The 26,609-nt window shown below is 39.5% G+C and overlaps 1 protein-coding gene across 3 annotated transcripts; it reads right to left on the reverse strand.

Moving 5' to 3' along the window:
• Positions 1-3,488: 3,488 nt before the first annotated feature.
• Positions 3,489-26,591, reverse strand: slc26a11 (solute carrier family 26 member 11). 3 transcript variants are annotated; one of them, XM_057844338.1, is made up of 15 exons: positions 26,486-26,591; positions 24,472-24,642; positions 24,137-24,379; positions 21,803-21,995; positions 21,475-21,560; positions 15,979-16,198; positions 15,711-15,889; positions 15,550-15,622; positions 14,363-14,474; positions 14,208-14,263; positions 9,200-9,340; positions 8,334-8,461; positions 4,745-4,844; positions 4,531-4,664; positions 3,489-4,250 (listed from the first exon to the last, which is right to left on the reverse strand). In XM_057844338.1, exons 3-15 carry the CDS (start codon positions 24,338-24,340, stop codon positions 4,092-4,094), a joined length of 1,785 nt encoding a protein of 594 aa, XP_057700321.1. In that variant the 5' UTR covers positions 24,341-24,379; positions 24,472-24,642; positions 26,486-26,591; the 3' UTR covers positions 3,489-4,091. The 3 variants fall into 3 exon arrangements, with proteins under 3 accessions (XP_057700321.1, XP_057700322.1, XP_057700323.1); XM_057844339.1 differs by having other exon boundaries at positions 24,472-24,637; positions 26,486-26,581; XM_057844340.1 differs by lacking the exon at positions 26,486-26,591 and adding an exon at positions 25,155-25,366.
• Between the last annotated feature and the right edge of the window lie 18 nt (positions 26,592-26,609).

The raw sequence follows: 26,609 nt of genomic DNA on the forward strand, positions 1-26,609 counted from the left end.
TTTGCCTTGGCTACCGGTGCTAGCTGTCAGTGAGGTAAGCAATTCTAGCCATGTTGGGATATGTAGTTTTGAACTGCTGTGTTTGGAAACATGCTGGTTGAATTGTTTGTCAGTTTATTTCGGTTATTGTTTGCGTGCAATCTAGATCACTGAATGACAATAATAATAGCGTACCGCACGAATGCTATACTGTGACGTCGCCATCCTAACCCAGAAGTGGGTCAACACAGACACGCCCTCGCATAAAACACGTTATGACTGCTTGTTTTCTGCCGGTAATCTTAAAAAAAGAACATGCCGAGTAAACACAGCTGCTACGGAACTTGTAGAATCGACTCTTGACATTACGACCATCCACACATTAAGGATGTTTCCTTCATACATTTCCCGAAGCCAAAGACTCAGAGGAAAAAATGTGAACAATGAATCAACTTGTGCAGACGTCCAAAAGACCAGTTTGACACCAGCAAGGTGAAGTCATTCACCTTCATATGCAGTAAACATTTTGTTGGGGTCATGGTCCTACAGATGACAATCCTCAAGTGACTAAAATCTCTGGAACCGAAGGCGGAGAGACCGACACTGGGGACAGAAAGGTAGAGGATAGAGTAAGAGCGACGTGAACGGGAAGGACTGTTAATACAGAGGAGATTGCAAAGTTAGATAATTCTCCTAACGAGTTACTTGTAGGTTGTACTACTGCTTTGACTAACATTTAAATATCACAACAGTCATGTAGGCCTATTTTTCTAAAATACGGATATCTAAATAAATTAGCCATGTTTTAGAAAGCTTTACCTTTTCTGTTGTAAAGAAATATAACCTTAGTAAGGTGGAAGTGTAATTAAATTATTGAAAAATATTGAAAAAATTTTAAAGTATTTGTTGTCTGTCATATAGTAGCATTTATGATCGCTACACAAAAATAGCAATGTAAATTACCCCCAAGAACGGTCAGAGATGTAAGACAACCAGAGGACATAATATATAAGAAAGACTGGGCATACGGTGGTAAAGTATAGATTGTTGAAACAGGCTAATGTCATTGTCAGGATAATGTCATTGTCAGGGACGTAAGGCTATGCGCACAAGAAAAAGGTGTTGATAAAAAAGCTACCTCTGGACCAAGTCGGCCCTCGACACTCAAGCCATCTCTTTAACTGACCATTTTTATGTTCTTCCACATCTTTACCAGTGAATTTGGCACCAAGGACATAATTTCCGGACAGAATTGGTAGGTTTAGCTCAGTAAACATCTCGTTCATACATTATTTACATGCATTTACCATTAGGGACAAACGGGAGCTTGACCCGCCTCGGAACTTATCAACGACAATTGTAGTGATAGTCTTGAGGCTATGGTTTAATTTACATTATTTCACTGGAAAGAGAAAAGAGCTTTTTGTTAAAACTGAATTTTCTACAGAAGAGGTATTATTAAGAACATTTCTTCAGATTATTTATTTGTACAGTAAGAATTGAAAAGACAGCTATTATTTTGTACAAGGATACGCCAATACAGAAGAGGCATTTTTTTTTAAATCACTATTTAATTCGGATGCAATTCAGTATTCTTTCTCCTCCAAACATAAGAACCTGTGTTTCTACCAAAAAGTTCTATTTTGTTTCATCTGACCATAACACATTCTCCCAGTCCTATTCTGGATCATCCAAATGCTCTCTAGCGAACCGCAGACGGGCCTGGACGTGTACTTTCTTCAGCAGGGGGACACGTCTGGCAGTGCAGGATTTGAGTCCCTGGCGGCGCATTGTGTTACTGATAGTAGCCTTCGTTGCTGTGGTGCCAGCTCTTTGTAGGTCATTCACTAGGTCCCCCCGTGTGGTTCTGGGATTTTTGCTCACCGTTCTTGTTATCATTTTGACGCCACGGGGTGAGATCTTGAATGGAGCCCACGATCGAGGGAGATTATCAATTCCATTTTCTAATAATTGCTCCCACAGTTGATTTCTTTACACCAAGCATTTTACCTATTGCAGATTCAGTCTTGGTGCAGGTCTACAATTTTGTCTCTGGTGTCCTTCGACAGCTCTTTAGTCTTGGCCATAGCGGAGTGTGACTGACTGAGAGTGTGGACAGGTGTCTTTTATACCGATAATGAGTTAAAACAGGTGCCATTAATACAGGTAACGAGTGGAGCCTCGTTAGACCTCGTTAGAAGAAGTTAGACCTCTTTGACAGCCAGAAATCTTGCATGTTTATCGGTGACCAAATACTTATTTTCCACTCTTAATTTGGAAGTAAAAATTTTTTTAAATCAAACAATGTGATTTTCTGTTTTTTTCCCACATTTTGTCTCTCATGGTTGAGGTTCACCCATGTTGACAATTACAGGCCTCTCTAATCTTTTCAAGTAAGAGAACTTGCACAATTGGTGGTTGACTAAATACTTATTTGCCCCACTGTAGCTATTTTTTTTTTTTTTTTTTTTTTGTAAAACTGAATTTTTCTATCCAGACGGAGGAGGCACACTTTAAATATATTAAAGTGATATGCCATCTTTGAATGAACTTCAGGTAAAATTTCAGTATCTTGAGGCCGGGCCGAGTGTCCTCTTTTTTGGAAATCCTACCCTAGCAAAGACTGGGCACTGTGTAGTACTCAGTTGAGGAGATGGCCTACGGCAGGAGTGCCCAAGTCCGGTCGAGAGCCCCTATCCAGCTTGTTTTCCATGTCTCCCTCCTCCAATACACCTGAATCAAATGATCAGGATGGTTATCAGGCTCCTGCATAGCTTGCTGATCATTTCATTCATGTGTGTTAAAAGAGGGAGACATGGAAAACAAGCTGGATAAGGGCCCCTGGCCTGCGGTGTGTTAAACTGTTTTTCACTGTCTAAATACTGCTGGTTTTGGGGGGCATTGCATCCCTACTCCACTACATTTGTGTCTATTCAGCACAATTGCTTACAAATTACTTGAATGAATGAATTACCCTATTTTTGTCACTGTGTCTTTAACATGCACTTAGCTAGCTAGCTAGGCTCACACCTTAAAATAAAATATGCATCTTTCCTGGGTGCCACAATTTACAGAACTGCTCAGTGTCTGTATTTCAGTTTTCATCAAGTATCATCATGCTGTGGGTAAGTTTTTCAACACCACTGGAGGGTAAGATGCATGATGCAAACTTTTGTGACATTAATACCTGTATTTATTTATTTATTTATTTGTATGTTGAACGTCAAAACCTAAGGAAGTGGCGCAATTTTCCATTGAGGGATTGGCAAAAAAACCTTTATGACAAGATGTAGCAAGCTAACAAATAAAAAACAACATGCAGTTGTAACTGCCAAGCATGTGGCCGATGCACTCAATAGACCAAATTTTATGGCAAGTGTGTAGCCACCCAGATGTGAATTAGCGACAGTGTGTTTCAGTTCAATTGTGTTTCATTGAGGATTGACAGAAAAAAAATGTCCAGTTTGTATGTTGTTGTTGTTTTTTTTTTACTTCAACTATAGTTAAACTAATACTAATGCTTAGTATTACTTTAACTATAGTCGAAGTAAAATAATACCGATCAATAAATCACAGTGTAACGTATGACTTATAATACTTAAAAAAAAACATCCTCTTCGCAGAACAATCCAAACACATTACAAGTATTTACTCAAGATACGATAGAGAGGTGCTGTCAAAACCACTGAGTAAAACAAACGTGTATTTTCAGTAAGCCATGTCATTTTGACGGGTGAACAAATATAAATAAGAAGGGAAAAGTTTTTTTTTTTTTTTTGTTCAGTGGTGTAGTTTAGTAGGTCAGTTCAGTCAAAATAAAACTAAAGAGCAAAAACTAAAAATGGCATTAGTTATATTGGTTTTTATTTAGTTGAGATAAAACTGCTCAGGAAATTTATATTAAAAAAAAAAAAAACTCATGTAAAAAAAAAAAAAAAACCTCATAAGAACAAAAAACAATTACATATTTGGTCTAAGGTTACCACAGTCACATTGAATTCACTGATTTTCAAAGTTGCAGTGGTACAGTGACAGAAAATGACTAGTACCCTGCTAAGTACAGTTAGCACCTAAAGATATCACCACTTCTGTGACATCCATTTAGTTTTAGTTCATTGTGCCCTAGCAACAACCTCCTCCTCAGAGAGTGGCTGTACACGTCCTGCATCAAATATCGGGGTTTCCTTAACCCACTGCAGTGCTGTCTCAATGGTGTCAGCATATCTAAAGTCCTCCAGATCCGCGGCTAAAAGAATCTCTAAGACATTTGGCTGATGGAGGGAGCGGGTGGGGGTAAAAAGAGAAAAGACATGTTACAGTGACCAGGCAAGCAAGGCCAAGTACTCTACAGGAAACACATTGAATGACAAAATGCTACAAGTAAAGCGTATAAGAAAAAAAACTAATCAAAAGTTCGAGTCATTTTTTTAAAAAATCATTTCAAATACCTAAAGAAGTTGGTAAAGCATTAAGAGGAAGCAGAAAAATACAAAAACAGATACAGTAACTATTGAAGTTTTACTCATTTCATGAAATAATTATAGGGTATACCTGCAATCTGGAAAGGATCAGAAGCAGATCTTGGTGTTTGAATTGCCTCAGCAAGTCGCTCAACTCATTGATCACTGTGTAATCTATCACACTGACATGATGGCAATCCAATACTACTGACCGTGGAGGAGACACTGGTGAACATGAAGAAGGAAAAAGACCACTTTTCACTGTTTCGGGTTAAATCGTTTTGATCCTCTGATTGCCCACTTACCCTGTAGCGCTTCAGTGTGTATGATGTGGCTCAGATGTTCTGCAGCAGGAAAACTGAGCCCACTGCCCAACTGGATTAGCAGTACACCTGGATTAGACATCTGCACACAACACAAACAAAGAAGTGCAGAAGCATTTCATGGTGGTATTCAGAACTACACTGCTGGCCAAAAGTATTGGCACCCCTGCAATTTCTGTCAGATAATGCTCAATTTCTGCCAGAAAATGATCGCAATTACAAATGCTTTCATCGTAATATCTTCATTTATTTTGCTTGCAATGAAAAAACACAAAAAGAAAATGGGGAAAAAAATTAAATCATTATCATTTCACACAAAACTCCAAAAATGGGCTAGACAAAAGATTGGGCTGGACAAAAGTATTGGCACCCTTTGAAAAATCATGTGATGCTTCTCTAATTTGTGTAATTAACCACACCTGTTACTTACCTGTGGCACATAACAAGTGGTGACAATAACTAAATCACACTTGCAGCCAGTTAAAATGAATTAAAGTTGACTCAACCTATGTCCTGTGTCCTTGTGTGTACCACACTGAGCACGGAGAGATCATGGGCAATCTCAAGGCAACAAGTCCATCTCCAAAGACCTGAATGTTCCTGTGTCTACCGTGTGCAGTGTCATCAATAAGTGTAAAGCCCATGGCACAATAGCTAACTTCTCTTGATGTGGACGGAAAAGAAAAATCGACGTGAGATTTCAATGAAAGATTGTGTGGATGGTGGATAAAGAACCTCGACTAATATCCAAACAAGTTCAAGCTTTCCTGCAGTCCGAGCGTGCAACAGTATCAACCTGTACTATCCGTCGCATCTGAATAAAAAGGGACTCTATGGTAGGATACCCAGGAAGACCCCCTTTCTGACCCACAGACACAAAAAAGCCAGACTGGAGTTTGCCAAAACTTACCTGAGAAAGCCCAAATTGTTTTGGAAGAATGTTCTATGGTCAGATGAGACAAAAGTAGAGCTTTTTAGGAAAAGGCATCAACATAGAGTTTACAGGGGAAAAAACGAGTCCTTCAAAGAAAAGAACACGGTCCCCACAGTCAAACATGGCTGAGGTTCCCTGATGATTTGGGGTTGGTTTGCTACCACTGGCACTGGACTGCTTGACTGTGTGCATCGCATTATAAAGTCTGAAGACTACCAACAAATGGTTCAGCATAATGTAGGGCACAGTGTGAGAAAGTTGGGTCTCCCTCAGAGGTCATGGGTCTTTTCCAGCAGGACAATGACCCAAAACACTTCAAAATGCACGAGAAATTGGTTTGAGGGAAAGCACTGGAGACTTCTAAAGTGGCCAGCAATGAGTCCGGACTTGAATCCAATAGAAGACCTGTGGAGATATCTGAAAATGGCAGTTTGGAGAAGGCACCCTTCAAATCTCAGAGACCTGGAGCAGTTGGCCAAAGAAGAATGGTCTAAAATTCCAGCAGAGCATTGTAAGAAACTCATTGATGGATACTGGAAGTGCTTGTTCGCAGTTATTTTGTCTAAAGGTTATGCCACCAAGTATTAGGCTGACGGTGCCAATACTTTTGACCGGCCCATTTTTGCTATATATAAGTGCCCTACGTTTTGTTTGTCTAGTTAATAGAGTTAATAGAAGGCTTATTTTACGGCAGCCAGTTACGTATTTCTCAGACCCAAGAAGACTGGAAAAGACAGACTTTCAACTCCCTCCACAGATTTTCTATGGGGTTGAGATCTGGAGGCCACTCCAGGACCTTGAAATGTTTCTTACGAAGCCACTACTTTGTTGCCCTGGCTGTGTGTTTGGGATCATTGTCATGCTGAAAGACCCAGCCACGTCTCATCTTCAATGCCCTTGCTGATGGAAGGACATTTTCACTTAAAATCTCTCGATACATGGCCCCATTCACTCTTTCCTTTACACAGATCAGTCGTCCTGGTCCCTTTGCAGAAAAACAACCCCAAAGCATGTTTCCATCCCCATGCTTCACAGTGGGTATAGGTGTTCTTCGGATTCAATTCAGCATCCTTTCTCCTCCACACACAAGAACCTGTGTTTCTACCAAAAAGTTCTATTTTGGTTTCATCTGACCATAACACATTCTCCCAGTCCCCTTTTGGATCATCCAAATGCTCTCTAGCGAACCGCAGACGGGCCTGGACGTGTATTTTCTTCAGCAGGGGGACACGTCTGGCAGTGCACGATTTGAGGCCCTGGCGGCACATTGTGTTACTGATAGTAGCCTTTGTTACTGTGGTCCCAGCTCACTAGGTCCCCCTATGTGGTTGTGGGATTTTTGCTCACTGTTCTTTTTTATCATTTTGACGCCCCGGGGTGAGATCTTGTATAGAGCCCCAGATCTAGGGAGATTAGCAGGGGTCTTGCATGTCTTCCATTTTCTAATAATTGCTCCCACAGTTGATTGCTTTACACCAAGCGTTTTACCTATTGCAGATTCAGTCTTCACAGCCTGGTGCAGGTCGACAATTTTGTCTCTGGTGTCTTTCAACAGCTCTTTGGTCTTGGCCATAGTGGAGTTTGGCGTGTGACTGACTGAGACAGTGGACAGGTGTCTTTTATACCGATAATGAGTTAAAACAGGTGCCATTAATACAGGTAACGAGTGGAGCCTTGTTAGACCTAGTTAGAGGAAGTTAGACCTCTTTGACAGGCAGAAATCTTGCTTGTTTGTAGGTGACCAAATACTTATTTTCCACTCTAATTTGGAAATAAATTCTTTAAAAATCAAACAATGTGATTTTCAGTTTTTTTTTCCACATTCTGTCTCTCATGGTTGAGGTTTACCCATATTGACAATTACAGGCCTCTCTAATGTTTTCAAGTAGGAGAACAATTGGTGGTTGACTAATTACTTATTTGCCCCATTGTATTTATGTGCCCTATGTTTGTCTGAAAACTAATTAAGGGTGTACCCTGCCTTCTGCCCATAGTTAGGTGGGATAAGCACCCCTGCGACCTTCATGAGGACAAGCGGTACTGAAAATGAATGAAAGAAGAAATTTATAGCAGTGTAATATGATTCTTGTTTCTTGACATATTTTGATGAAAGAATTTTCCCAACACGTTAATTTAAACTGATTCAATTTTGACTTGGGGTTTAAATGACAAAAAAGGCCAATATTTGCATGTATGAAGGTGTTTCTAGTGTTTGAACTTTTTTGTTGGGAAGTGGCTATACATAAAAGTCAGAAACAATCTAACCTAAGATAAGAATATGACCGGTAAATGGCTTCTATCAACATTATTCTGTTTACACTAAATTCTCTGACTGCTTGCCTGTCATACACACACCCATTCAAGACACTCACAAAGCTGCTTTGAACAAACAATTTGATTGGTTAAAATTGTGTCACTACCTACGTTTTAACTTTGAATAATGACCCGAAACTACACAAGTTTAAAATAAGACAGGTACACCAAAGGTAAAAAATACTCAATAAAGGTGTCTTAAAGGTGGGCTAATGGAGGACCTCTGGTATCTTCTAAAATAGTCATTCTCCATCAAGTTAATTAATTCATAGACTCAATAACACTTGGTCTTTTTTTAATCAACTATGAGCAGCACTGTAATACCTTTATTCGAGGCCTAGCCAGCGTGTACATCAGTAATGCTCCAGATACAGCTACACCTCCTATGATTCCATACTGAACCTGCCAGAAACTCATCAGGAATGTCACAATGAAGGGAAGGAGGTCAAGCTCTGGGGAAAACACAGAGGCATAGCAGAATAAGGTGAAACTGTCAAAGCGCTTGTGTACACTACATACCGTATTGGCCCTAATATAAGACGGTGTTTTTTGCATTGAAATAACACTGAAAAAGAGGGGCTCGTCTTATATTCGCGGTCTAGACATTATAGCCATTCACAACGCTAGATGGCGCCAGTTATAATTGAAGCGATGTTCTGTCATGACAGATCTCAGCTACTCTCCCCATTCCCGACGCTAGATGGCGCCAGATATCATTGAAGCAATGTTCTGTAATGACAGATCTCAGCTACTCTTTTTAATTTAACCAGTTTGCATTATTTTATTGCAATGTTTTTCCTTATTCAGATTTGTTTCAAGACTACAGTTACAGTTAGACTTCAATTTGATGGTTAATGCAGTTATTGCAATTTTGTTGTTTTATCACAATAGATTGGTTTATTTACATTTCAAAAACCGGAAGCCATTCATTTACGAATGTGATTGCACTTTAGTTGACATATTTAAATGTTCAGATATTAAGGTTTGAATGAGGCAAAATAACATGCTTTTTCTCTCAAATATATCAATATAATCATTTGTTTCGGATGTACTGTAATTTTTTTCTGTATAAAAATTAATTTGGTGTTCAAAAAGTCTTTTTTTCAAACTTGAGTCTTGAAAAAGAGGGGGTCGTCTTATAATCAGGGCCGTCTTATATTCAGGCCAATACGGTAAATCCCGAAACATACTGTGTATCTGCCACATCTTTGCCACGGCATGATAGTCAACCATGGGAGCGACCGCACAAATGATAACAGCAGCAAGAGAAGCTTTTGGGATGTAGTAAAAGGCTGGCATGAGAAGCGCCAAAGAGAGCAACACTATCACACCTGCAAGAAAAAGATATTGTTTCATTCCAAATGAACAAAATTTTAGCTTATTGTAATATTAAACGTGATTTAAAAAAAAAAAAGTCTACTATGAAAAACTAGCATCAAAACTATATTTTCTGTTGGATTTTGTGGAGCTATGTGAATCATTAAAGTATGATTTAATAGTATTTGTTGAATTATAAATTACACCAGAGGGGAGAGGGAAAAAAAACATTATACATGACAGTTTTAACAATAAAGTAAGGAACAACTGGTTTAATAGGTGTCTATTAACATAACATGTTAACTTATTAATAGGGCTGTCAAAATTATCGCGTTAACGCGCGGTAATTAATTTTTTTAATTAATCACGTTAAAATATTTGACGCAATTAACGCACATGTCCCGCTCAGACAGTATTCTGCCTTTTGGTAAGTTTTACAGCAAGACTTTTTGTGCTGCAGCACTTGTGGTCGCTTTGCGACATGGTTTATTTTTTTCTTGCCAGTTCATTATGGCTGCACGACGTCTCGGGCTGATAATGTTGTGCTTATATGATCCTTGGACAAGATTTGTCCGTAAGTATGGTTATTGTAAAGAATGTACATATTATGTTAGTAAGCGAAATGTTCTATTTTTTGTATGAGACGCTTTTTGTTTATGTTTAGTGAGCCTGTATAGCGTGCTAAGCTAACGTTGTTGCTAATGCAATGCTTGTGTACTTTTTTTTTTTTGTAGTTTTATGACGGTCTAAAGAGGACAATGGTTTGAGGCTATTTTATTAATAAATCAGATGAAAAAGGAAGAAGTCTGATTATTCGTTCACTAGCTGTAGCTTTGGAAAAAGTAGACGCTTCGGAATGAGGACAGCATAGACAGATTTAAATGACAGTAGAGTGAAATGCCCACAACAGTCCTTATGTACCGTATGTTGAATGTACAGTGGGGAGAACAAGTATTTGATACACTGCCAATGGGAAAATCCATATATATCCACCTTGTGTCTTATCTTTCCATTCCAACAATTTATTTTACAGAATATAAATAATTTACAGAAAAATATGGCATATTTTATGGATTATAGATTAATTGCGATTAATTACGATTAATTAATTTTTAAGCTGTAATTAACTCGATTAAAAATTTTAATCGTTTGACAGCCCTACTTATTAAGATAACTATGGCCTAAACAACACTTTTTATATGTACAGTGAAGAGCATAAGTATTTGCACCCCTTGTGATTTTGCATGTTCACCCACTTAGAAAATAGGTAGAGGTCTGAAATTTCAATCATCGATGCATTTCCACTTATAGAGACATAATCTAAAAAAAATTCGGAACTCACATTGTATGATATTTTAAATAATTTATTTGTAATTTACTGGGGTTCATAAATATTTGTACCCCTGAGAATCAGCAATAGTTATGACACACAAAGAATTGTCAGTCTACCTTAAAAAAAAGTCCACCATTACTCCATGAATAACCACCCACCCACCACCTGTTTGAGCTCATAATTGTCACCTGTGCACCCCACAGTCAACCATAACTGACTGGTACCATGGGCAAGAGCAGAGAGTTTTTGAAAGACACATGAGAAAAAATTGTTGGGCTCCATAAAAGTGGAAAAGGCCATGGGACATTGGAAAGCAGCTTAATGAGAATAAATCAACCGTTGCAGCATTTGTTAGAAAATGGAAAAGGCTAAACATGACTGATAATCTACCTCCATTTAAAATCTCTCCTTGTGAAGCATCACTCATGATGAGAAAAGTGAGGGCTCAGCCTAGAACTACACGGCAGGAGCTGGCCAATGACCTGAAGAGAGCTGGATGCACAGTTTCAAAGGCTACTGTCAGGAGAACACTACTATGCAATGGTTTAAAAACATGCATTGCTCAGAAGGTTTCCTTGTTGAAGCCAGTACATGTGAAGGCCTGTCTGAAATTCGCCAGACAACATCGAAATGATGCAAATGGGTCATGGGTGAAAGTCATGTGGTCAGATGAGACCAAAGTAGAACTTTTTAGTGCAAACCTTACTCGTCGTGTATGGAGGAAAAAGAAGGTTGAGGACAATCCCAAGAAAACCATCCCCACTGTAAAGTATGGGGGTGGAATCCTTATGTTTTGGGGCTGCTTTTCGGCAAAGGGGACAGGGCGACTGTACTGTATAAAGCAAAGGATGAATGGTAAAATTCCTTCCCTTAATCACAGACTTGAAGATGAGTCATGGCTAGATCTTCCAACATGACAATGATCTGAAGCACACAGCCAAGCTGGCCAAGAAATGGCTGTGTAAATCGCATACAGTGGGGCAAATAAGTATGTAGTCAACCACTAATTGTGCAAGTTCTCCCACTTGAAAATATTAGAGAGGCCTGTAATAGTCAACATGGGTAAACCTCAACCATGAGAGACAGAATGTGAAAACCCCCCCAGAAAATCACATTGTTTGATTTTTAACGAATTTATTGCAAATCATGGTGGAAAATAAGTATTTAGTCAATGCCAAAAGTTCTTTTTATGAAAAATTCTTTGTTATGTACCCTTTGTTGGCAATAACGGAGGCCAAACGTTTTCTTTAACTCTTCACAAGCTTTTCACACACTGTTGCTGGTATTTTGGCCCATTCCTCCATGCAGATCTCCTCTAGATCAGTGATGTTTTGGGGCTGTCGTTGGGCAACACGGACTTTCAACTCCCTCCACAGATTTTCTATGGGGTTGAGATCTGGAGACTGACTAGGCCACTCCAGGACCTTGTAATGTTTCTTACGAAGTCACTCCTTTGTTGCCCTGGCTGTGTGTTTGGGATCATTGTCATGCTGAAAGACCCAGCCACGTCTCATCTTCAATGCCTTGCTGATGGAAGGAAAATTTCACTCAAAATCTCCTGATACATGGCCCCATTTATTCTTTCCTTTACACAGATGAGTCGTCCTGGTCCCTTTGCAGAAAAACAGCCCCAAAGCATGATGTTTCCACCCCCATGCCTCACAGTGGGTATGGTGTTCTTCGGATGCAATTCAGTATTCTTTCGCCTCCAAACACGAGAACCTGTGTTTCTACCAAAAAGTTCTATTTTGTTTTCACCTGACCATAACACATTCTCCCAGTCATCTTCTGGATCATCCAAATGCTCTCTAGCGAACCGCAGACGGGCCTGGACGTGTACTTTCTTTAGCAGGGGACACGTCTGGCAGTGCAGGATTTGAGTCCCTGGCGGCGCATTGTGTTACTGATAGCAGCCTTTGTTACTGTGGTACCAGCTCTCTGTAGGTCATTCACTAGGTCCTCCGTGTGGTTCTGGGATTTTTGCTCACCGTTCTTGTTATCATTTTGACGCCACGGGGTGAGATCTTGCATGGAGCCCCTGATCGAGGGATATGAACAGTGGTCTTGTATGTCTTCCATTTTCTAATAATTGCTCCCACAGTTAATTTCTTTACACCAAGCGTTTTACCTATGGCAGATTCAGTCTTCCCAGCCTGGTGCAGGTCTACAATTTTGTCTCTGGTGTCCTTCGACAGCTCTTTGGTCTTGGCCATAGTGGAGTTTGGAGTGTGACTGACTGAAGTTGTGGACAGGTGTCTTTTATATTGATAATGAGTTAAAACAGGTGCCATTAATACAGGTAATGGGTGGAGCCTCGTTAGACATCGTTAGAAGAAGTTAGACCTCTTTGACAGCCCGAAATCTTGCTTGTTTTTAGGTGACCAAATACTTATTTTCCACGCTAATTTGGAAATAAATTCTTTAAAAATCAAACAATGTGATTTTCTGTTTTTTTTCCACATTCTGTCTCTCATGGTTGAGGTTTACCCATGTTGACAATTACAGGCCTCTCTAATCTTTTCAAGTCGGAGAACAATTGGTGGTTGACTAAATACTTATTTGCCCCACTGTATCAATGTTTGGGAGTGGTCTAGTCAGCTTTCACACCACAATCCCATAGAAAATCTTAAGATTGAGCTGAAACTTCATGTTTCTCAATGACAGCCCTGAAACCTGACAGATCTAGAGACGATTAGTGTGAAGGAACGGACCAAAATCCCTGTTTCCATATGTAAAAACCTGGTGAAGAACTACAGAAAGCGTCTGACCTCTGTAATTGCAAACAAAGGCTTCTGTACTAAATATTAGCACTGATTTTCTCAGGGGTACAAATACTTATGAACCCCAGTAAATTACAAATAAATGATTGAAAAATCATATAATGTCAGTTCCGGGTTTTTTTCTTTTTTAAGAATGTGTCTATATAGGTGGAAAAATAGTTATGATTAAATTTTCGGACCTTTACCTATTTTCTAAGTTGGTCAACTTGCAAAATCACAAGGGGTGCAAATACCTACTTCTGCTCCGCATTGTAATTATACAAATGTTCTTGGGTTTACTCCAAATCACTACCAAATTCATCAAAGTTGTCATCTTCAGTATGATTTATGAACAACTCTGTCAAGTCCGGAAGTAAATCGCAAGCCCAGAAGGCCCATTTTACAGCACTCAGTTATGTCTCAGACCCAAGAAAACTATGGAAAAAAGTGTGACTTTTAAAAGTGCATAGTTGTGGTAAAATAATATGGCAGGTTATACTTCATCATTTTATATGCAGTATTTCTATAATATACAATATCTATTCATATGATTACTGCCACACAATAGTAAAGGGTAGTTTTCAAATCAGCAAATTATGTATGTCACTTCAGTCAATTTTTATAGATTCTTTTAAAAGCTAACAAACTGATTAGTTGTAGCTGCATATTATACATAATGGTATGGCTGGTCAGTGTAATTGGGAAAATAAAAAAAATAATGACAAAAGCAATGCTGCAAAATTGATTTCATGAAGTAAAATATATCAATGCAAAAGCGTGTCCACTCACTTGTGACAATCCCTCCAGCTGGACTACAAACCCCAGTCTGAGAATTCACTGCAGTCCTAAATGTGACAAAAAAAACATAAGTTCAGTACAAGTACCACTCTTTCAATTCACTCTCTTTAAATATTTAACTCTCTCAAACTCAAACACACACGCACCTTCCAAAACTGCCAGTGACAGGGTAGGCTGACACAAAGGAGCCCATGATGTTGGTCACACCAATTGCTAACAGTTCCTGGTTGGCATCTATTCTGTAATTGTTCTGCCTGGCTGAGAACAAAACAAACAAAAAGTCAAAAGCTTATCATGTGCTATGAATAAAATGTGGAGACTGATAATGCAGTAAGTATGTTTGTAGTTGGGAAGGGGTAGTTCCTCTTTTAATAAAGCAATGTAAGACAGGGCCATATAGCTGGGAGCGGGCAAAACAATCATGGTCACAAAGAGGTAAGTCAAAATTTGACTCGTAAAGTGTAAAGTGTGAGGTTACACTCTGATCCGGAAACATCTTGTAGCTCAGTGAGGCAAGCACACCTTAAACGTTAAATTGGGTACAAAAAAAATAATGATAATAATAATAATGTACATATCTGGGCTGATGCTTGCTTGTAGGTTTCAGGTGACTAAAGAAGAGTAAGTTTGACCTAAAAACAATTTGCAAGTTTACAGATTAGCAAGTTTACAGTTTGATGTAATGCTCGCCCTGATGCAGACCGGACTTTCAGTAGCAAAATTAGTGGTGTGTTTCCCGCCTCCACAACATTGACGTCTTTTTCCTTCACTTACTGCTGGCCGAAAAAAAAACTTCTAATATCCCTCTTCTTTGAAGGGGGCAAAGGAGGCGGCATGACATAATGCTGTCAGGGCCGTGCATGTGTGTTTGTGTCGGGTGGGAGGGGTCCAAGTTAGCAGCCAATCAAATATGCGTTTGAGGGAAAAAAATGGACCGGCACGTTCAGCAAGTGAAAAGGGGGAACTGTAAGTCTGAACATAATGAAAATAATTCACTTAATAATGGTAGGGTCAATTCAATCCTTACAACAAATGTGAAGACAATCTAAATACCTATTTAACTGAACTAATTATATAATGCAAATAAGATGAAAGTTGAAACTTGAAAGTTGGTGGTGACAATTTGAGCATCCTGAAAAGTTGGTGGTATTATGTCCCTACCGTCCCTATGCAAACCTACGCCCTTGATTTCATCCATCAATTTTCTATACAGTTCCTCATTTCCTATGTATCATTTACACCATTTTACACCCTGACAGAGTTAACAGACTTAGAGAGAGTGTGGCTTTGAAGAGATTACGCACCTGGAGTTTTATTTCCTTGAAAAACTTACCAAATGCTTTTGCAATTGCAATGCTCTCCAGCAGTCCCATGAAAGGAATCACAGCAAGACCTCCCCCAAAGCCCTTTGCATCGTAGAAAGAGAAGATAAAGAAATCAGTATGTGTGAAGTGTTATGAATTGATATCATGCCCTTAATCATGGTCTTCTTACCTCTACAATCTCTCCAAACGTTACCACAGTGCCATTCTCTGTGGTGTCTGTAGTAGGCGGCAGACTGAAAGGTGGCAGACCCTGGGAGGTTTCCCCAGTGATTGTGAAGACATGGTGGCCAAAGGCCTCCCAGGAAAAAGCGCAAAAAGATGCGGCTATGACTATGAGGGCGTTACGCACTGATCAAAACACAAAAGACATTTAATGAAAACCATTGCAAAAACACACTGAAGGAGGAATGTTTGATGTGTCATATACTGGTACTGACTTGTAGAAACAGCCCACACAAATTTTCTAGCCGCAATGGAGAACCTGGTAGCATCATTGTCAGATCCTAGACTTGCCTTCATTGTCATCAACATCACAAGCAACGCTATACATAGCACACCAAGGACCACATCGCCTATTCGGGCCTCTGAGATCTTGTGAAATGTGAAGTAAAGTTGAGGGAAGAACTCGTGGGGAATATCGCGGAGTCCCAGGATATTCTAGAAATAGAGACAAAAGCTCAGAATATGCTAAGTTGACATAGGGAGGAAAGAATAAAGCCTAGAGTTGTCCGCTAATGACTTTTTAACTGTTAACTGATATCCCAGTGTTGTCCGACTTTAAAAATCCGAAACCGTTATCAAACAAATATATGTGGTCGTGGACTTAACATATTATTGCTAATTGTATTTTGATGCCCCGCTGGATGCTGTATAGGTGAACAATGTAGGGTTGATGGCCTAAAATGCAACAAGATAAAAATATTGATTAGCACAAAATGCCCTCCCCCTTCTGGTTGCCAGAATACCGCTTCACATTGGAGAATAGGCAAGAAAAGAACTTTAAGTGGCAAGCGACAAGGCTTCTGCAGGTCTCTTATTTTTTAATTTTTAGTGGCAAGTGACGAGTATTCTGCATTGTTTTTATTTTTCATGCAAGATGTTTTCAATGTAATAATGCCAACCAGGGGTCGCGTTCACCGAATATTTTCCGTCGTTGACCGTTTTTTTAAAACGGTGACGGAAAAAACTGAAGTCCGTCATTTTGACAGGTTGCAATTCACACCCCAGACCACAGGGTGGCGAATGAGCATATTAATTAGCTATTGTCTCTCTTAATGCATGACGTCGTTGGCTATTCTGTCAGAATATTGTAGCGTCACCGGGGTCTGGCGGCGGCACCGTGATTGACACATCAACGCGAGGTTCTTATTGGTGCACCCGGTGTGCCAGCGCGTCATCCAATTGGTGGACTAGATTGCCGCCTGCATGCCTCCTATTACGGTGTAGGTGCACTATCCTATTCCCCTCACTATCCACTCGCCGGGGCCTGCGCTTGTCAGCGACGTTCCTTATTCTCGCTATATGTTTATACAACTTTAACATTTGTTAATAATACGCTCTGCGTGGAGTATCATCCATCGCTTTTCCTTTTTAAATGGGCACTTTTAAGCGAACGCAAGAAGTAACAACGGGAACATTTTTAAACAGGCATTTCACGGGACAGCATTTCCTCGGCCAATTATATAGCTTATACAGTATAGCGAGAGCGAGTGGATAGTGAGGGGAAGAGGATAGTGAACCTACACCGGCGTGTTTTTCTGCTCGTTAACATTAATAATCAAAATGGTGAAGGCGTGTGTGGCGGTTGGTTGCAGTAACAGAGAAGATAGACGGAGAGACTTGAAGTTCTACCGTATTCTGAGAGACCCGAAGAGGAGAGTGAGCTGGACTGCTGTAATTCGACAAGAAATCTGGGCACCAAACGATCACCACAGACTATGTAGTAGTCATTTTATATCTGGTAAGATGCATTTAATATATATTTAGAAGATTTTGGGCTGACAACCACAATTAAGATCATTGTGTGACGTTGGTGATTGGGGTCTATATAGTTGCGTCTTTTTCTTTGGGGGTGGAGTTGTTGTTTTGTTGGTGTTGTTGGCGGTAAGCAGAGTAAAAAGAGGGAGAAAAATACCACGACTTCCGTGTCTAATTTTTCGCCGCCAAGCAAGCGTTACAATATTAATTAAAAATGAATGAAAACTAAATACTATTGAATATGTCATCATTATCATTTTAAAAATTTAAGTGACGGGTAAAAATAGATTATGACCGGATTTTTATGACCCTGTCAGTCAAAATGACAGACAACGAAAATGTCTAGCGCAACCTCTGATGCCAACATTTAGTAATGACGATTAAAAGAGCAGCGATACGAGGTCCAGGTTAGTTTATGTCGATATGACCGAAGTGAGGGAGGGCTACTTTTCTCAATGTATAAGCACATTGGCAAAGTAATATATAATTTGGTTAAGCATTGACAGCATCCACAAAGACAGTTTAATTGCGACATCCATTTTAATTTAATTACCGATTAAATATATACACGCGTAAAGACAATCTTTGCACGGGTCAATGGATCCACATGCTAAATAACGTAGCCGCGGCAGAACGCCGGTCAATAGAGTCACCTGCTAAATCACAAACCACACCCAACGTCAAATGACAGCATATCTTTATTTAGCTTGTCTTGTCGTCTTGAGTACTTTGGGATTCGTAACAATGTTTTTTTTTTTTTGCCTAAGAGGGTGGACATAACTCAGACTGTATGTCAAAGTTGGCACAGCTTTAGTTCACAGGGCGTACAAAGCTGTGGCCACCAGGACGACTGGAACAAATTTGCGACGCATAAACCGTCTTTTAAAATGGAAAAATTCCCGCTTAACCATTGAGATTCATTTTTTTAAAAAGTACTTCCAGAAAACTTTTTTTTTTTTAATGTCTAATAAAATATTATGGCCATTTTCATGAATAATTAAAGTGTAAATCTTACATTGTGCACCTGTAATGATAAAAGTAACAAATTTGAGTTTTTTTTTAATTAACATTCGGTAAAAGATAAAACAACAACTCAACTGATGTTATGGGAAAAGTGTCAATATTTCACTACTATATTTATTGTTCAACTCAAAATAATGAGTTTTTCGGATCAAGGGCAAAGTGCTAACAAGGCTCTGCCATGTCAACATACAGTGGGGCAAATAAGTATTTAGTCAACCACTAATTGTGCAAGTTCTCCCACTTGAAAATAATAGAGAGGCCTGTAATTGTCAACATGGTGAAACCTCAACTATGAGCGACAGAATGTGGGGAAAAAAACAAACAGAAAATCACATTGTTTGATTTTTAAATAATTTATTTGCAAATCATGGTGGAAAATAATTATTTGATCAATACCAAAAGTTCATCTCAATCTATTGTTATGTACCCTTTGTTGGCAATAACGGAGGCCAAACGTTTTCTGTAACTCTTCACAAGCTTTTCACACACTGTTGCTGGTATTTTGGCCCATTCCTCCATGCAGATCTCCTCTAGATCAGTGATGTTTTGGGGCTGTAGTTAGCAACACGGACTTTCAAGTCCCTCCGCAGATTTTCTATGGGGTTGAGACCTGGAGACTGGCTAGGCCACTCCAGGACCTTGAAATGCTTCTTACGAAGCCACTCCTTTGTTGCCCTGGCTGTGTGTTTGGGATCATTGTCATGCTGAAAGACCCAGCCACGTCTCATCTTCAATGCCTCTGCTGATGGAAGGAGATATTCACTCAAATTCTCTCGATACATGGCCCCATTCATTCTTTCCTTTACACAGATAAGTCGTCCTGGTCCCTTTGCAGAAAAACAGCCCCAAAGCATGATGTTTACACCCCCATGCTTCACAGTGGGTATGGTGCAATTTAGTATTCTTTTTCCTCCAAACAAGAGAACCTGTGTTTCTACCAAAAAGTTCTATTTTGGTTTCATCTGCCTCTTCTGGATCCTCCAAACGGTCTCTAGCGAACCGCAAACGGGCCTGGACGTGTACTTTCTTCAGCAGGGGGACACATCTGGCAGTGCAGGATTTGAGTTCCTGGCGGCGCATTGCGTTACTGATAGTAGCTTTTGTTACTGTGGTCCCAGCTCTCTGTAGGTCATTCACTAGGTCCCCCCGTGTGGTTGTGGGATTTTTGCTCCCCGTTCTTGTTATCATTTTGACGCCACGGGGTGAGGAGGGAGTTGAAAGTCCGTGTTGCCCAAAGACAGCCCCAAAACATCACTGCTCTAGAGGAGATCTGCATGGAGGAATGGGCCAAAATACCAGCAACAGTGTGTGAAAAGCTTGTGAAGAGTTACAGAAAACGTTTGGCCTCCGTTATTGCCAACAAAGGGTACATAACAAAGTATTGAGACGAACTTTTGGTATAGACCAAATACTTATTTTCCACCATGATTTGCAAATAAATTCTTTAAAAATCAAACAATGTGATTTTCTGGGTTTTTTCTCCACAATTTGTCTCTCATGGTTGAGGTTTAACCATGTTGACAATTACAGGCCTCTCTAATATTTTCAAGTGGGAGAACTTGCACAATTAGTGGTTGACTATATACTTATTTGCTCCACTGTATGGCTCACAAAGGCTTATGGTAGCTTCAGTGAGAGGTAAAATGTTGGAATGTAATGTAATCGCAGAAAGTTCACTATAACAATCACAATAATTTCATTATAAATAAACATCAATCTCTTATTTCCCTTATGGGTGTGATGTTGCCATTTTGAGGTTTATAATGGTAAGGTGTGAATTCTTCAAGTTATAAATTCTGTGACCCACGTTAAAATTATCAACAGGAATCAGCCCACAAGACAGCCATACTTCAGATATGCTTGACAAACACTCAAGGAAGCTAATGTCATGCCAACAGCTATTTAAAGTGATGGTGTTTCGCTTGGACAGCTGTAGTACTGTACCCATAGTCTTTGTGCCTGTGAACGAACCAATAGTAGTGTCGCGTCGCTACACTATTGCGGTGCTAGATGACCCCAAATCGCCACTAGGGGACAGCAAAGGATTCCAAATACAGACAGGCAAGTCCAGACAATGCAATGCCAATGAGTGATTCCATAGATACATTTCGCTGGGCTTTTGCATAGATTTCTACTAATAAATGATGTGTTTCATTACATTTCATAGGGACTACTTTTTTTCTGGTGATGCAGTATATGTGATGACTTAATAATTCATTATTTTTCATTTATTGTTTTTTTTTTTTTTTTTTTGGTTTGTTTTTAATTCTGCATCATGAATGGAAATATTCTGCTCACTTAACAAGCCCAAGCATCACCTTTTGGAGAGACGTAGAGGTCATAAGTCATAGCAGCAAGTTAGGCTGTGATCACCTCATGTACAAAGGTTGCTGGCTTGTGCATTCACTTTAGAGTAGGGGTGGGCAAACTATTCCACAAAGGGCCGCAGTGGGTGCGGGCTTTTGTTGCAACCCATTAAGACGACACATTTTCACCAATCTGCTGTTTTACAAGTGCAATCAGTCGATTGCAGTCAGGTGCTTCTCATTTCTGCTGAAACCTCATTGGTTATACTATCCGTGCTGGGTCAGTTGGAACAAAGACCAGGACCCACTGCGGCCCTCGAGGACCGGTTTGCCCACCCCTGCTTTAGAGGTAATGTCAATATTGGTGCCAAACCAATGTTGATATTTTCAGATGTTCGAAACATGCTTTTGATGGCCACCCGACTAATATTGCACAATCTCGCAACGCATATAAGGACTCTTCGCCAATTATATTATTAATCATAAAGACCTCTTAAAAGTTTTCTTAGTGAGAATAATAACTATGTTTCCACTGAGCTGCAATTGTAAGGGGGCATAGTATTTCTCTTATGTTCGTGTTTTTTAAGTTGGTATGGAATTTTGGTGTAATTAAAACAATGACCTTACCTTCACCTGGCCAAAGCCAATGGTAATTGCCGCAGCACAAGTGAAGCCTTTTATAACGGGGAATGAGATGAAGTCTAAGAGGAAGCCTGCAACAGATGACAAAGCTGTGTATCAAAACTCTTGCTGAGGGTGGCTAAGCAAAACGTGCAGTGATTACAAGCAGGAAGTTCATTTTAACCCAGGTTTCAAAAGGTAAAACAACAATTGTCATGCTTACATCAATGCAAAGGCTTACACAGAATCTGACAACTTTTGTGTTAGTGAGGTCAAGTGTTAGTGAGTTAAATCCCTCCATTTTCCCATGACTCGAGTGGTTCCCTCCACTCACCTAATCTCAGTAATGCCAGTGCAGCCTGGATGACTCCACACAGGAGGCTAAGCAGAACGGCACGGCGGGGCTCACCCCCCACCAACGAGAAGCAAAGTAGCGACATGATGGCGGTGGGACCCAGCGTCACGTCCTTAGATGTCCCGAGCAGGGCGTAGATGAAGCCTCCCATGAAGGCAGAGTAGAGCCCATACTGTGTGCAAAATGAATTGTACAAAATCCAATGTAATAACAATATATCAATTTATACCCTGAGAGGGGAAAGTCAGTTCAGTCACCGTTTGTATTTTGGTGTAACACATTTTTTTTCTTTACATACAGTGAGGAGCAGAAGTATTTGCACCCCTTGTGATTTTCCAAGTTCGCCTACTTAATACAGTAGGGAAGAGTTCTGATATTGTAATCATGGATGCATTTCCACTCATAGAGACATATTAAAAAAAAAAAACATCCAGATATCACATTGTATGATTTTTAAAAATATTTTTATTAGTAATTTACTGGGGTTGATAAGTATTTGTCCTCCTGAGAATCAGCAATGATTATGACACTCGAACAGTTGTCAGTCTACCTTAAAAAAGTCCACCTTTACCCCAGGAGTAACAACCCACCACCCGTTTCAGCTCTTTGTTGTAACCTGTTCACCTCACAGTCAGTCATAATCCAACTGCTACCATCAGTAAGACCAGAGAGCTTTCAAAAGATACTAGAGAAAAAATTGTTGAGCTCCACAAAGCTGGAAAAAGCAATAGGACAATTGGAAAGCAGCTCGGTGAGAATAACAATCAACAGTTGCAGCAATTGTTATAAAATGGAAAAGGCTAAACATGACTGATAATCTTCCTCGGACTGGGGCTCCATGTAAAATCTCTCCTTGTGCGGCATCACTCATTATGAGAAAAGTGAGGGCTCAGCCTAGAACTACATGGCAGGCGCTGGTCAAAGACCTGAAGAGAGCTGGATGCACAGTTTCAAAGGCTACTGTCAGTAGAGGATTACAGGGACCATCTGAATGATGCAGAGGGGCCATGGGAGAAAGTCATGTGGTTAGATGAGACCAAAGTCGAACTTTTTGGTTCAAACTTTAATCGTCGTGAGTGGAGGAAAAAGAAGGATCAGTACAATCCCAAGAACACCATCCTCACTGTGAAGTATGGGGGTGGAAACCTCATGCTTTGGGGCTGCTTTTCGGCAAAGGGGACAGGACGACTGCACTATATAAAGCAGAGGATGAATGGTGAAGTGTACCGTCAGATTTTGAGCCACAACCTCCTTCCCTCAGTCAGAGACTTGAAGATGAATCGTGGCTGGATATTCCAATATGACAATGATCCGAAGCACACAGCCAAGCTGACCAAGGAGTGGCTGCGTAAAAAGCTTTTCAAGGTTCTGGAGTGGCCACGCCAGTCTCCAGACTTCAATCCCATAGAAAATCTTTGCATGGAGCTGAAACTTTGTGTTTCAATGACAGCCCCGAACCTGACAGATCTAGAGAGGATTTGTGTGGAGGAATGGGCCAAGATCGTTTGTTGATTGTTGAAATGATCTTTTTCTTGTGAATTTCATAGAATTGAAAGAAGCGTATCAAATTTTTCACAAGTATATTTAACCATTTCATGAATGAATTACGATTTTTTATTATCAGTACGGGGCCCTCAATTAACTCATTGGTTGATGGCACTAGATGTCCAATCCATTTTGACTGGGATGGGGCGAATTAATATTTGTTCTTCCATTAAACTTGAATAAAATCATTAATTAAGTGATAGCAGCTCTGATAGCAGAATAATGACAAGATGAGCTATCCACATTATTATAATAGCAATGAACAAATACATGAATTATATGAAAATATCTCTTCAAAATGTTGTTAATTAACTGAAAAGTGGTGGCAATACTGTTAACTGTGTACAACTGTAATTTTATATACTGCCTATTTTCATGATATTGCAGTTGTGCTTGAGTCTAATCAAGCTGACTTCAGGTAAAAGTCTTCAATAAACAGAGGTGCACGTAAGTGGTACATAAATGTGCATGTGACTAAAATGTAAGGCTCTACAATCAAATCACATGAGTAGTAACTGGGCTCAATCATGTGATTGAAAGAGATTCTCTTTCTAAAGCTCGCAAAGCTGCAACGAAATACTCCTTAGGTACAATGACATGCTGGATGCCTAAATTTTCATATTACACAATGCTAACACTTTGGCTTTAGACGAGCGGAACAAAAAACAAATCACTTGATTGCAACGGTTCCCCAAACAGCTCAATGAATATATTTAAAATCAAATGGGGAAAAAATATTGGATAATGCATTTCACAGATGGGACTGACCTCCACAGGAAGGCCTGCTACTTCTGCATAGGCCAAGACCTGCGGGACAGTTGTAAGCCCGACAGTGAGGCCAGCAAGGAGATCCATCTGAAGCCATTTAAAGTTGTACTTGGGTAGCCAAGAGAGTATGGGCAGCCATTGCTTTAGCATTCTGCAGGAGCAACAACCTCTCCCCGTATCTCTTTGAAGCAGAGGTTGATCCATGGTCCCCAAAACGTTGAGTTTCGTGTGCAAGAGGAGAACCTACAGAGGTTAATGTTGTCAGAAGTCAAGAGTGGATGTAAATACAAGGACTGTGAGTACAATGCTGTAGTTACAAAATGAAATACACTTACACGTCAAGTTCCTCCTTTACAGTAGTAGATTATTTGTCAGTCATGTTTTTATTTGACAGGAGTTTTGTTCCTTTAACTTGCATGGTTGGTACCTCTTTGCCAACATAATGTGCATTGTGGAAAATATCTTCTCACCTTCTCTCACTTTGTCTCTGGTTCCTCCACACTAAACTTCAAGCACAAAGTATATATAAGTGCATGCCATGTGGCATCAGTATATTTGTGAAAGGCAGCAGTCAACAACCAGAATCAGGTACTGTAAGACACTGATAATAACAGGAAAGTCATACAGGGACGCGCCAATGAACCTCGCTTCTCCAGTTAAGAGTAGTGCTAACCGAGAGTTTAAGGTCTGTTTTTTAACCTGGTGGTTAGCGCATTCGATTCTTGACGAGAAAAACAATTATGTATGCCTGGCTGCATCCGCTGCCAAATGGCTTTTAAAAGTGGTCATTTAGGGCATTTATACCAACTAAAACATGTTAATGGTTCTGACAAATTTTAAGGAAATCGGCTGACTTAGACACATCTTTTAGCCCTATAGTTTGACAGGTCCCCTGTCATTTTAATTCTTACCTGGTGGGATGGGTAATATGTTCTGTTGCTTCAAACGTGAATTCCATTTTTTCCCCAACTACAAATGCCTCCTAACAATGGTAGATTTCTTCCTTACTATTACTTACTAGATTTTATCATTCTGTAACCCTGGCTGGGCTCTTCATTCTTCCGGCCAGCTTCTTCTGCAAGTTCCAAGGTCGAGTGATCGATCTTTTGCGGTTGTTGCCCCCAGGATGTGGAAAAGCCTGCCCCTTGACATCTGCACCATCACTAATCCAGGCCTTTTTAAATCTAGGTTAAAGACCCACTTTTTAGACGAGCTTTTTCTCCTGACAAGGGAAGCTTATTTTTTAGGGTTTTTATGTGTTTGGATTTGATCTGTTTTTTTTTTTTTTTTTTTATTGGTTCTAATGACTTTTAGTGTGATGCATTTTATTGTATGGTACTTTCCTGCCTTTTATTTATCATGTACTATATTTTGCTTTGTTGTAAAACACTTTGAGAACCTCCAGATTTTTGTAAAGGGCTATATAAATAAATTTGATTTTTATTTGCTTCACTATGTATTTCAAACATTTTTTGAAGTGGTCATCATTAGCAACATGTTTTTCCCTTTGCTTATTGGCTGTAGTTAAAGTAATGCACAGCAAAAAAAAAAAAAAAGTCATTATATTGGTTTACGTGTATTTGCTGTATTTTATTCTAGTTTATATTACTATAATTTCACATATCACTGGTATGTTATTTTACCATAGCGAGGCTATCTGGTTGTTTACTGTTGGTGGGAAAAAAATGTATTATGTTTTCAATTTGTGATCATTGTTTTTGACTATGATGACTGAACTAAATTTGAAACCTAATTGACTTTACGGACTTTGCTTTGACCATAAAAAGTGATGTATTGTCATTATTGTTATTACTTCTGATTTTATATATGAATAACGTTTTTAAATATTTGTCTAAATAAGACTGTAATAATACTAATAATTAGTAATAACTAATTAACTAACTAACTAATAATATAATACACTGGAATAATTTTGTTCAAGATCTGTCTCAACCTCTCAGGTAAATCAATTTTGAAACTTAACACTCGCACTGGGTTTCGAACCTTTAGCCGAAAGACTAGTGGTCATTTACTACGGAAGCAAAAGCATGTTTATAGAATATGAGCACATGAGAATCATATGACAGGTCCGACTTCCACAATCAAGCCAACATGTCTTTCTCGCAATGTTACTAACCATATTTAGCCTACTATTACTGAAAAATAAACTATTACTTGTGCAGCAACCTAAAACATAAAACTAAATAAATATATTATCAAATGATCGACACTATGTGCGTCAATACATTCATAAAACGAGGGATTAAATTACAATCACAAACGTTCCCAAATATAAAAAAAATCATACTTGATAAATTGCTAAATGTTACGAATAGTTTCATTCCTTACAGGTGAAAAGTTGCCGAGTCCTCATTCATACGTCGTTCCGCATCCGCTGTCTGAACCACTTTCCTAAAATGCATCCCGACTTTTTCCTGTTGTGAAACGTCACGTGGCTACGGTCATGTGATCA

The sequence above is a fragment of the Corythoichthys intestinalis genome, chromosome 8, assembly GCF_030265065.1.
Source record: "Corythoichthys intestinalis isolate RoL2023-P3 chromosome 8, ASM3026506v1, whole genome shotgun sequence".
NCBI lineage: Eukaryota > Metazoa > Chordata > Actinopteri > Syngnathiformes > Syngnathidae > Corythoichthys > Corythoichthys intestinalis.